The following is a 13,690-nucleotide window of genomic DNA, read 5'->3' as shown; positions in this document are numbered from 1 at the left end:
TGAAGTATTCTGTAAATAATCCTCACACAAAAATAAATAGTAAGAAACCAGACTAAATATCAAAATAAATATTATAAAAATATAAAAACAAAAGATTATAAAAAAGATAAAACAAAATACAGAAACTCATTAAAAACAAAGGATACCGTAATATTTCATTTGCAAATCCAAAAGTCTTCTAATTGAAGAAGCAATTTATTTAGCCATGTGCATATTATGGACAAACAGAAGCAATAGCACCCAGAATATAGGCATACTGCGACTTTATCTGCATACCAAATTATGTTGCCTTGTTTGAAAGGAAAGTGCAGATACAGTTGCAATTATATACAAAATATAGGCATGCTGCATGTCATTTTAATCAAAAGAAGCTGCTAGTGCATACTATTCACATTTTACATGGAAAAATGTAAAGATAATTACATGTACAATACATTTACTAGTTTAAGTACAGAGTATTTTTTTATTTTTAAGGTAAGAAATGATTTAACAAATGTTAATATGTTGTAAATGTGCTGCCGTTGTATACTTCTTATTGATTTACAACATTGCTGAATACAATTCACCTAAAAAAAACTCTAATTACTTTATGCCCGACTTTCTAATTCAGAATCTATTACATTGGGCGATTTGTATGTTTAACATGGGAAACACATGTGGTTCCAATTTTTTACTGGCTGCTCTTTTTCAGAACTGAAAACATCCAACATTTCATGAAGTCAGACAATATTACATTGGCCGGCTTTGCAATATGTATGACTTTTGCGGAAAAAGCAGACATTTTACAAAATCGGACCTACAGTAACTCAAGCCCTTTTCACATTGCAGTTTTAACACAGCTTATTGCCTTATTGCTTTAAAATGGCACCAGCTGCAATATGAGAGCTCCACAATCAATTTACCGGTTACAAAATACAGGTATATTGAAACAGCAGGATCCTACACGTTTCAGAGCCGTTTTCCCTGCAGTCTGAATAGCTCAGAAACGGTATTTGCTACAAATGATACCCACACTTGATCCCCGCCCACAAGCAGGAAAAAAAAAACATTTAAAATGACATTGTATGGCTTTCTATGGGGGAAACGGGTTGAATCTGAAAGCTACAAAAACGGTATTGAAACTGCAATATATCTTTACAACATGCAATATGAAAGGGATTTAACTGGCTTTTGACCCGTTTTAAGACACGTTTACAAAAACGTGCTTTAGTTCCCATTACATCCCAGCCTTCCTTAAATTTCTTTCCTCTCTTGCAGCCACACATTAATCTGGAAAACTTTAACCATTTAATTACAGGGCCGGGGTTAATTAAAGGCCAAAGTAGTTTTTTAGCAGTTGTTAACACCCAACAACTTGCAGTGTTGAACTTATTAATAAATAACATAGTGTTTTCCTTTAAATTGTTTAAATAATGCTGTAGGCAATGGCAGGCTGACAGCGCTGCTGTCCTGTGTCCCAGGGACAGCGCAGCACTGTATAAGCAAAGCGATAGTCCAGACTCCAACACTAGTCATGCCTTGGTCTCTCCTCCTCCTCTGTTCTGGGGCTCAGCGTCACTCTAGAGTCTAGTGACCAGCCCCAGCGTGTCCTTCAAAAGCGCCTGTGCACTGCACAGTTTCTGGCGCTGATGTGCTGTTTGGAGAGACTGGCGCGGTGATGCTGACTCGGCTATGCTATGGGGTCCACATTGTTCTAGATATGCCTCTGTTTGTGACTGTTGGTGCGATATTGCCAGGGATAGTGTGTGGCATGATCATGTCTGCACATTGGCATCAGCTGCGGCTGGGTCCCAGCTGCCACTCAACAGTTTGCTCATCTTCATCACCTCCTTCATATTAGGGGTGGCCATCGAACATTGATAATTCATAATTAGAGACAGGATTATATGCAACATAAAAAGCTTGAAATATGCATGCAAATATGCATGAAAAATACTTAAAATATGCATGAAGTGTTAGAATATGCTACATTAAATAATAAAAAAAGTAATTTTTTACTTATTTCTTTAAAAATCAGCATACAATTATTAAGCAGTAGAATAACATATTGATAATTAACAATTATTTAACATTTGGTTACTCTTGAAAAGTAACCAATCAGGTACTGGTCCAAATGTTCGGTAGTAAGATTGTTTCTTCTTCGATCACTCAAAATATTTTGTTAAGTGGAAAAGAACCGTTCCACATCCACTGAGGTAACTGGGCTGTATTTGAATTTGGGTGCTATGTTAGCACTTACAGCAGACTGCAGCGTCCTATGCTCTTCTGGCATCAACTATACGGACCTTCATCTCCAGCGCCCATGGATCAGCATAGCTTGTGAGGGCGGCGTAGTGGAAGTCTTTCTCTCTGCGCCGCATAATCACTGTGATGCAGCGTTTCCTCCGCCCCACGTAATGTCACAATCCTTCTGTCCACCTCCTCTGCTGCAGAAGTGTCTCTCTTGGCGCAAAGTCCCAGACCAGGGGCAGGCAAAGGTTCAGGAGCTTGGTGACAGCATCCTCCCCGACTGACTTTTATTAAAATAAATGGTACTTGTGGAGTATCACGGCTCCCACGACCTGCATCGTATGCAGATCGTATGCTAAAAATCGCATCACATCGCATCGCACCCGATTTTGCACTGAAATTCATCACAATGCATTGAAATGTGTATTAAACTAGTGAAATGCCCCCAAATGCCATTTTTCATAGTGCACCACCCCCACTATCAACGTCAACCCGAAGCGTGGCGAGCGCGCCCGCGAGGGGCGGTGGTACGCGTCCTACGACCTTTTCATACCCCCACTATCCACGTCGGCGTGGAGTTGAGAATAGAATAGTGTGGCGAGCGCAGCGAGCCCGAAGCGTGGCGAGCGGACGCGGATACCTGTGAAGCCCGCGAGGGGACGCGTATAGCTGTGAAGGTATCCGCGTCCGCTCGCCACGCTACGGGCTAGGTGGCTCGCTGCGCTCGCCACACTATTCTATTCTCAACTCCACGCCGACGTGGATAGTGGGGGTATGAAAAGGTCGTAGGACGCGTACCGCTGCGCTCGCCACGCTTCGGGTTGACGTTGATAGTGGGGGTGGTGCACTATGAAAAATGGCATTTGGGGGCATTTCACTAGTTTAATACACATTTCAATGCATTTTGATGCATTTCAGTGCAAAATCGGGTGCCATCGCATCGCATCGGATGCCATCGTATGGCATCCGATGCGATCGCATACGATTTTTGAGCAAAAATGCTCAAAAATCGGTAAAAATCGTATTGCATCGTATGCCATCGTATGCCACTACATATGGCATACGATGCCATACAATGGGAGCCGTGATACTCCACAAGTACCAAATAAATTGGCAGCCTAGAGCAGTGTCAGACGTAGTGTACATTCAAGGTTCCCCACACTGCGCACATATTCGCCTGGCCTGCCCACTCTACCACTACCTGGCCAACAGCAGCAGAGCAAAGCAGTGCCATGATTCGCGGGTGGAAAATGGGTGGGGCCTAATACGTGACATGCCCCCCTTTGGAAAAATATACAAATGCTTATAATCCTGTCTCTAATTATCACCCAGCGCTGACCAGTGACTGGATCACCACCATTACTCAGGTCCATAGTCACTTACCAATCTGCCCCCCCCCCCCCCCATGGATAGAATTAACAGAAGCCGATCCCACAATGATGTTGAACGTATCCATGTAGGACGATAAATATATTACACTTATATATACATTTTCTTTATGCCACCAGGTTTTATTGATGGACAAACAAGAATAGAATACGATGGAAGCAGCAAGTACAACTAAAGGTAGAACAGGTCACACATTGTACATAATGCAACTTCTAAGCCTCTTCCACACTTTCTCTTGAGGGTTATGGCTCAAAGGGTCGACTGCATAAAAATCGACATGCATTAGGTCAACCACTGAAGGTCGACAGGATTGGAAGGTTGACACAATCATTAGGTCGACACTGGGAAGATTGACAGTAAAAAAAGGTCAACATGAGGTATTCCTGTTTTTTTCCCCACATGTTGACGTCTAATGGTGTGTACACATGGTGCGATATGGCTTCCGATGTTGCCGATATAGTGAACATCGGAAGCCATATTGCATGCCGATTGTGTACTTTTTAGGGCTTGCGAGCCCGATGCACGGCCGATGCGCGCTTCCGTGTGAGTGCAAATCGGCAGCGACATAGTGAGGGCAGGCAAGACTATATAGTGCAGATCTGTACTATATAGTCTCCTGGGGCTGCAGGGCTGATGCGCAGTGACCCGGAAGTCCACCGTATAGAGGAGGGCGGGGGGTGTGGCCTCTGATGTATGCATGGTGGGCGGCGGGGGGAAGCTGTTGCTGTGCCGCAGCCCCGGGTGTCACAGCACCCTGCCATCTGTGCCCCTGCCCGGCACCTGGTGACAGGTATCGGTACTGTCCTCTCCTCTTCTCTCTTTCATGCCGTGCGATGCGAGTCCCGATGCGATCAGATCAGTTGATATGTACCCAGCATGATACTGGCCGTGGTGAGGACCTGGGGGGGGGGCAGCATCGATGTCGGCAGTGGCAAACAACGGGGGGATGGTTGGGGCTACAAGGTCATTGGTAGAAGATTACACACTGAAATGGGAGTCTCCTGCAGAATGAATGAGGGTAGGCAACTATAATATATACAGTGACTAAGTATGTACTATATACATCTATATTTGTTGTATAAGTCATAAGGCATTGACTTGCATGTGAGATAGGCATTCCACGGGTTGTATAAGGAATAATGAATATTGTAATGGTTCACAAGATGGTGCCTCATTTTAAATGGCCTCCAGCATCTGGAGGTGAAGGAGGAGCCTGCGCTGAGTGCTCCGGGAGAAGTGGGCTTCAGCGGGGCAGCTCAGTGGAGGCAGTGTGGGGTGTCAGAGGCCAGGCCTAGGACAGCTGTGCCCACAGCAGCACCACCTGTAGTGCGTATGAGTAGATGCATATTTGAGCTGAGCTGGGGAGGGAGGAATAATGGGATCAGCCATAACATTACACACCCTCCCTTAGACCGTTTTGTAGTGGTACTACTGGAGACAAGCACTGTGTTCTATTGAGAAACAAGCATCAATGTTCCTGCAGTCCATGGTCACTATTGTACCAGTTCCATACTTCCCCACATTCCAAAACTAAGGATTGGCTGAAACGACACCATGTCAGGGTTGCCTACTCTCCCGCATTTAGCGGGAGGCTCCCGTTTTTTTAATCATTCTCCCCCCCCCCCCCCCCCCCCCCCGCAAATCACTTGCTTCCTCCCGGAACTCACTGCGCACACGTGAACGCAATGTTCCGGGGGCGGGGCCTGCATGCGCGATGTCATGACGTCTTTACAGTATGTCAGTCATGATATTTAAATCCCGGCCACCGCGGGGCTGTATGGGTAGCGGTTACCATGGGAGCGGAGACTGTATGAGGTACGGCTGCGTGGCAGCAGGAACAGGACTACGAGCAGGAGCGGCAGCGCCCGGCCCCGGAGTAGAAGAGGCAGCTGAGTGTAAGAAGTACAATTGAGGTGCAGCAGTGGGCCAGCAGCAGTGTTAGCGAGCGGGACCAGGAGAGCAGGGCAGCGCGAGCACGGGTGCGGCAGTGTAAGTGCAACGTACCTCTCCCCCAACCAATAAGCCTAGGCTGCCTCAGGATTTCTTATTGTTCCTCTCTCCCACCACAGGCTGCTCCCCTGTATAATATCAGGACACCACAGGCTACTCCCTGTCTTATAATAATAACAGGATAACACAGGCTGCTCCCCTGTATAATAATAGTACCCCCGCAGGCTGCTCCTCCTGTATAATAAAAGTACACCACAGGCTGCTACTCCTGTATAATAAAAGTACACCACAGGCTGCTCCCCCTGTATAATAGGACACAACAGGCTGCTCCCCCTGTCTTATAATAATAATAATAGGACCCCACAGGCTTCTCCCCCTGTATATTAACAGGACCCCACAGGCTGCTTCCCCTGTATAATAATAACAGGGCCCCCACAGGCTGTTCCTCCTGTATAATAATGGGACCCCCACAGGCTGCTACTCCTGTATAATAAAAGTACACCACAGGCTGCTCCCACTGTATAATAGGACACAACAGACTGCTCCCCCTGTCTTATAATCATAACCGGACCCCACAGGCTTCTCCCCCTGTATAATAACAGGACCCCCACAGGCTGCTCCCCCTGTATAATAATAACAGGACCCCACAGGCTGCTCCCCCTGTATAATAACAGGACCACCACAGGCTGCTCCCCCTGTATAATAATAACGGGACCCCCACAGGCTGCTCCCCCTGTATAATAAAATTACATCACATGCTGCTCCCCCTTTATAATAACAGGAGACAACAGGCTGATCCCCCTGTATAACATGACCCCACAGGCTGCTCCCCCTGTATTATTATTATAATAATAATAATAATAATAATAACAACAACAATAACGGGACCCCCACAACCTGCTCCCCCTGTATATAAAAGGGACCCCCACAGGCTGCTCCCCCTGTATAAAAATAACGGGACCCCCACAGGCTGCTCCCCCTGTATAATAACAGGGCCCCCACAGGCTGCTCCTCCTGTGTAATAACAGGACCCCCACAGGCTGCTCCCCCTGTATAATAATAACAGGACCCCACAGGCTGCTTCCCCGTGTAATAATAACAGGACCCCCACAGGCTGCTCCCCCTGTATAATAAAAATACATCACAGGCTGCTCCCCCTTTATAATAATAGGACACAACAGGCTGCTCCCCCTGTATAACATGACCCCACAGGCTGCTCCCCCTGTATAATATAATAATAATAATAACAGCACCCCCACAGGCTGCTCCCCTTGTATAATAATAATGGGACCCCCCACAGGCTGCTCCCCCTGTATAATAATAATGGGACCCCCACAGGCTGCTCCCCCTGTATAATAATAACAGGACCCCCACAGGCTGCTCCCCTTGTATAATAATAACAGGACCCCCACAGGCTGCTCCCCCTGTATAATAATAATAATGGGACCCCCACAGGCTGCTCCCACTTATAATATTAACTGGACCCCCACAGGCTGCTCCCCCATAAAATAATAACTGGACATCCACAGGCTGCTCCCCCTGTATAATAATAATGGGACCCCCACAGGCTGCTCCCCCCTGTATAATAACTGAACCTTACAGGCTGCTCAGCCTGTACAGTCCCACTCCCTCTTACCTTGATGCCAGACAGTGAAGAAGGCTGCAGCATAGGGAAGAAAGTGTAACGCACAGGCAGGAAGTAGGTGGAACATACAGAATCTCTGTAGTGGCCTCCTGCACTAGACATGTCCTCAGTGCAGGAGGCCGGCGGCCATGTTTATGGAGACCACTCGGAAACTGGTGAGTCTGGCTGCAGCAGCAGCCTCAGAACAATGGCGGCCCGCGCGCAAAACGATTCAGCGGCCCGGGGGGCACATGGCACCCTGCCCCCCAGCCCAGCCCGCCCCTGGCTGCAGGTGGTAGAGCGGGTACGGTGATATGTGTGAGATGAGCAGGTGTGGGTGAGCTGTAGGTGGTAGCGTAGGCAGTGCGGATGTTCCACATGTGCGTGGTGTAGTAGTAGTAGTAGTAGCAGTGTTGTAGTGACGGTTGTGGGGTTGTTGCAGTTTTTGCGATGTTTGGGCAGAGGTGGGTATGGGGTTGTAGGTTGGGTTGCGTGAAGGGTGCTGGAGAGGGATGGAGTGTATGGTTGTTATGGATGGTTGTGAGGTTGGTACTGCATGTAGAGGGGCGGGTGCAGTGTTTCCACATGTGGATGGGGGGTGCTGCAGGTGGATGAGGGGCGGATGACCACTGGTCAGTGATCCAGTTTATTGTGAGAAAGTTTGTGCTGTCCATGTAAGTTGGGCGGGCACAGCAGCAGTACTGTCCCTCCTGACCCTAGCAATGCACCCAGGAGGGCTGTGTATTTGAGAGTGGAGACCCCGTACGTGAGTCCCCTGGGCGGCTGATATGTAAGCTTGTTAGCGCCATGGGTGCAGGCAGCAGCAAACTATAGTTAGTGTATCTACCGAGCGGTTATAAGGGTGACATATGCATAGAGCAGGCACGTGTGGCGGCTGAACGCCATGATGCCATTCACAGACAGGCACTCACCGCGCACACATGTAGCTGCTGCCCAGGGAGGGAGAAGTGAAGGAGCAAGTAAGTGGGCTTTTTGCTCAGCCCTCCCCTCTGTCGATATATGGGGAAGGTCAGGGAGAGGGGCAGGAGTCAGAGCGAGGCTTCCGCAGGGGGTGGGCATGTCCTGGGAGGAAAAATTAGATTTGTGACAGATCTGGACAAATATATAAGATAAATGTGTGTGTGTGTGTGTGTGTGTGTATGTATGTATGTATGTATGTATATATATATATATCAGGGGCGGATTGGCCATTAAACTGACCGGGAAGTTTCCCGGGAGGCCGATTAGATTGAGGCCGAATTGCGGCCAGGACCCTCATTGCACTTTGTACGCGGCGGCAGGCAGCAGCCCGAGCCCGTGTCCCCGGGCGGCCCCGCCTTCTCTGACTGCATAGAGCAGGGGTGGCCAATCTGCGTCTCTCTCCTTAATGAGCCGCAGGTTGGCCACCCCTGCTCTATCCAGTCAGAGGAGGCGGGGCCGCCCGGCTCTACGCAGCTCCCCAGCAAGCATGATCACCACACAAGCAGCGTGGTCCCGGGCTATGCTGACCTCATCATCACACGCTGATCCCATCCACCAGCAGCGTCGCACTCCAGTGCACACCCCACCAGCAGAGCAGCGCCGCACTCCAGTGCGCACCCCACCAGCAGAGCAGCGCCTCACTCCAGTGCGCACCCCACCAGCAGAGCAGCGCCGCACTCCAGTGCGCACCCCACCAGCAGAGCAGCGCCTCACTCCAGTGCGCACCCCACCAGCAGAGCAGCGCCGCACTCCAGTGCGCACCCCACCAGCAGAGCAGCGCCGCACTCCCGCGATGATGATCACCCCGCTGACGCTGGCAAGGTGCTTGCTCTGGTGAGGAAACGTGGTGAAGACCCAGTAATCGTGAGCCTGCTGACTAGGAACTCTCTGCCACTGCTTCAGGACAGGTACACACTGCGCAGCGTACAGATTCAGAACAGAAAGAGGACACAATTCACTCAAGTACTGCGGAGGAGGAGGGGGAGGGAATCTTTGTAAATATATGGTACATAAAGTGATGTCTCAAGACTTTTAAATCCCCTACTCTCCTCTGTTTTCTCCATTCCCCTATCCCCCTCCCCACTCTAACTACTGGTTATCTCTCTCTCCTGTCTTTTTCACTCTCTTTCCATGCCCCACTCTATACTCTTTTCTCCCTCTCCCTATCCCTCTATCCCTCTTAACATCCTTTTTCATTCTGTCTCACTCTCTGACACTGTCTCTTGCTCTGCTTGACACCCAGTGGCGGGCTGGGCCGGGTGACAATTGCCCCCCAGACCAGTCCCATTATCAGCTATTTGGGCCGGCCCCGGCCGTTTTTGAGGGCCCGCAATTTATCAAGCGAGAGCGACCTGTCACTGCACATTTTTGATGTGCGCCACACCGCGGCCCGGGTTCCTGTGTGCAGTCAGAACAGTACACAGAAGGCACAGCAGGTTCCACTGCTGCCCCCGCGGCAGGAGCTCCGACTCGCCGAACAGTCCAGCGGGACTAAGGAGCCGGAAGCAGTGCCCCATCGTAAGAAGCGGCAGTGCAATAAGAAGCAGGAAGATGGTAGCACTGCAGGCTTCCAGCGGTAACAGTAATGAGCCCTTTCTGTGAACTGATGCCCGCCCCGGAGTAGTGGTGGCTGATAAAGTCACCACCCGGGGCAGGTGGTGTCAGTGTGAATGTGGTGGCCAGTGGGGTGGGGGATTACTATACTCATTTGGTGCCGCACTATAGTTTGTTATAATAAGGGGTGGGGGGAGGGGGAGAAGAGGGAGTTGGTGTTTGCAATTGCGTATGGGGCTGCACTGGGGATTTGTTGTATTGTTGGGGACTCGGGAGGGTGGGGGGTTGTATATATTTATGGAGCTGGAGGAGGTGTGTCGTATGATTGGATGGATATATGAGAGGCCGTGTATGTTTGCATATATATGTATGATGAGAGTGGCGGTGGGTGCATGTATGTATATATATGACACCATCTGTGTGTGTATGTATATATGTATGAGAGCAGCAGTGTATGTATGTATAAAAGTGGTGGTATGTGCAACAGGGTGTATTTATATATGAGAGCGACAGGGTGTATGTATGTATGAGAGCGGCAGGGTGTAGGTATGTATGAGAGCGGCAGGGTGTATGTATGTATGAGAGCGGCAGGGTGTATGTGTGTACGAGAGCGGCAGGGTGTATGTGTGTACGAGAGCGGCAGGGTGTATGTGTGTATGAGAGCGGCAGGGTGTATGTATGAGAGCAGCAGGGTGTATGTATGTATGAGTGCGACAGGGTGTATGTATGTATGTACTGTATGTATGAATGAGAGTGGCAGGGTGTATGTATGTATGAGAGCGACAGGGTGTATGTATGTATGAGAGCGACAGGGTGTATGTATGAGATCGACAGGGTGTATGTATGAGATCGACAGGGTGTATGTATGAGAGCGGCAGGGTGTATGTATGTATGAGAGCGGCAGGGTGTATGTATGTATGAGAGCGGCAGGGTGTATGTATGTATGAGAGTGGCAGGGTGTATGTATGTATGTATCGTGTGTATGTATGTATGTATGAGAGCGGCAGGGTGTATGTATGAGAGCGGCAGGGTGTATGTATGTATGTATGAGAGCGGCAGGGTGTATGTATGCATGAGAGCGGCAGGGTGTATGTATGTATGTATGAGAGAGGCAGGGTGTATGTATGTATGAGAGCGGCAGGGTGTATGTATGTATGAGAGCGGCAGGGTGTATGTATGTATGTATGAGAGAGGCAGGGTGTATGTATGTATGAGAGCGACAGGGTGTATGTATGTATGTATGAGAGAGGCAGGGTGTATGTATGTATGAGAGCGACAGGGTGTATGTATGTATGTATGTATGTATGAGAGCGGCAGGGTGTATGTATATATGAGAGCGGCAGGGTGTATGTATGTATGAGATCGGCAGGGTGTATGTATGTATGAGAGCGGCAGGGTGTATGTATGTATGTATGAGAGCGGCAGGGTGTATGTATGTATGAGAGCGACAGGGTGTATGTATGAGATCGACAGGGTGTATGTATGAGAGCGACAGGGTGTATGTATGTATGTATGAGAGCGGCAGGGTGTATGTATATATGAGAGCGGCAGGGTGTATGTATGTATGAGAGCGGCAGGGTGTATGTATGTATGAGAGCGGCAGGGTGTATGTATGTATGAGAGCGACAGGGTGTATGTATGAGAGCGACAGGGTGTATGTATGTATGTATGTATGAGAGCGGCAGGGTGTATGTATGTATGAGAGCGGCAGGGTGTATGTATATATGAGAGCGGCAGGGTGTATGTATGTATGAGAGCGGCAGGGTGTATGTATGTATGTATGAGAGCGGCAGGGTGTATGTATGTATGAGAGCGACAGGGTGTATGTATGAGATCGACAGGGTGTATGTATGAGAGCGACAGGGTGTATGTATGTATGTATGAGAGCGGCAGGGTGTATGTATATATGAGAGCGGCAGGGTGTATGTATGTATGAGAGCGGCAGGGTGTATGTATGTATGTATGAGAGCGGCAGGGTGTATGTATGTATGAGAGCGACAGGGTGTATGTATGAGAGCGACAGGGTGTATGTATGAGATCGACAGGGTGTATGTATGAGAGTGGCAGGGTGTATGTATGTATGAGAGTGGCAGGGTGTATGTATGTATGAGAGTGGCAGGGTGTATGTATGTATGAGAGAGGCAGGGTGTATGTATGTATCGTGTGTATGTATGAGAGCGTCAGGGTGTATGTATGTATGTATGAGAGCGGCAGGGTGTATGTATGAGAGCGGCAGGGTGTATGTATGTATGTATGAGAGCGGCAGGGTGTATGTATGTATGAGAGCGGCAGGGTGTATGTACAGTATGTATGAGAGAGGCAGGGTGTATGTATGTATGAGAGCGACAGGGTGTATGTGTGTATGAGAGCGACAGGGTGTATGTATGAGAGTGGCAGGGTGTATGTATGTATGAGAGAGGCAGGGTGTATGTATGTATGAGAGCGACAGGGTGTATGTATGTATGTATGAGAGCGGCAGGGTGTATGTATGTATGAGAGCAACAGGGTGTATGTATGAGAGTGGCAGGGTGTATGTATGTATGTATGTATGTATGTATGTATGAGAGAGGCAGGGTGTATTTATGTATGAGAGAGGCAGGGTGTATGTATTAGAGCGGCAGGGTGTATGTATGTATGAGAGCGGCAGGGTGTATGTATATGTGTGTGTATGAGAGGGACAGGGTGTATGTGTGTATGAGAGCGACAGGGTGTATGTATGAGAGCGGCAGGGTGTATGTATGTATGAGAGAGGCAGGGTGTATGTATGAGAGAGGCAGGGTGTATGTATGAGTGGCAGGGTGTATGTATGAGAGCGGCAGGGTGTATGTGTGTATGAGAGCGGCAGGGTGTATGTATGTATGAGGGTGGCGGTGTATAAATGTATGTATGAGGGTGGTGGTGTATAAATGTATGTATGAGGGCAGCGGTGTATAAATGTATGTATGTATGAGGGTGGTGGTGTATAAATGTATGTATGTATGTATGTATGTATGTATGAGGGTGGCGGTGTATAAATGTATGTATGAGGGTGGCTGTGTATAAATGTATGTATGATGGTGGCGGTGTAGATATGTATGTATGTATGTATGTATGTATGAGGGTGGCGGTGTAGAAATGTATGTATGTATGTATGAGGGTGGCGGTGTAGAAATGTGTGTATATGGGTGGCGGTATAGAAATGTATGTATGAGGGTGGCGGTGTATAAATGTATGTATGTATGAGGGTGGCGGTGTATTAATGTATGTATGTATGAGGGTGGTGGTGTATAAGTGTATGTATGTATGAGGGTGGCGGTGTATTAATGTATGTATGTATGAGGGTGGTGGTGTATAAATGTATGTATGTATGTATGAGGGTGGCGGTGTATTAATGTATGTATGTATGTATGTATGAGGGTGGAGGTGTATAAATGTATGTATGTATGTATGAGGGTGGCGGTGTATAAATGTATGTATGTATGTATGTATGAGGGTGGTGGTGTAGAAATGTATGTATGCACATGATGTTGGCTCTTCGGCATCCCTAAACAAATTTCTCTTTGTGTCTGACTGGTTCCTCCATGTGTGCCGTATCAGTCCTGGGGTGTCGCCATGTGTGCCGTATCAGTCCAGGGGTGCCGCCATGTGTGCCGTATCAGTCCAGAGGTGCCGCCATGTGTGCCGTATCAGTCCAGGGCAGCTGTCTTTTTTTTTTAAATTAAAATAATGTTGTTGTTTTTTTTCTTACTGCAAGTTTGCTGTTATCAGTGTGCCATATCAGTCAAGGGGTGCTGCCATGTGTGCTGTACAATTTCAAGGGTGATACAATGTGTGCTGTATAATTTCAGGGGTGCTGCTAGGTGTGTTATATAATTCTATTTTTATTCTATTTTATTCTATTTTTAATTAAAAGAAAAAATATATATATTGTTCTTCTTACTGCAAGGGTGCTGTTAAGTGTGCCATATCAGTCAAAGGGTGCTG

General features: G+C 48.1%; 1 protein-coding gene across 3 annotated transcripts in view; it reads left to right on the top strand.

Annotated features, from left to right (window-relative positions):
- Positions 1-13,690, top strand: part of LOC146080281 (carbonic anhydrase 3-like) — a 77,701-nt gene that overhangs the window by 10,318 nt on the left and 53,693 nt on the right. For all 3 annotated transcript variants that reach the window (XM_083187366.1, XM_083187362.1, XM_083187364.1), the window contains exon 2: positions 3,738-3,795. In XM_083187366.1, coding sequence (XP_083043492.1) covers positions 3,771-3,795 — 25 coding nt within the window. In that variant the 5' untranslated portion in view covers positions 3,738-3,770. The remainder of the gene's footprint in view (positions 1-3,737; positions 3,796-13,690) is intronic.

Source organism: Crinia signifera, chromosome 5, assembly GCF_055691185.1.
Source record: "Crinia signifera chromosome 5, ASM5569118v1, whole genome shotgun sequence".
Lineage (NCBI taxonomy): Eukaryota > Metazoa > Chordata > Amphibia > Anura > Myobatrachidae > Crinia > Crinia signifera.
This window is presented reverse-complemented; position numbering and strand designations above follow the sequence as displayed.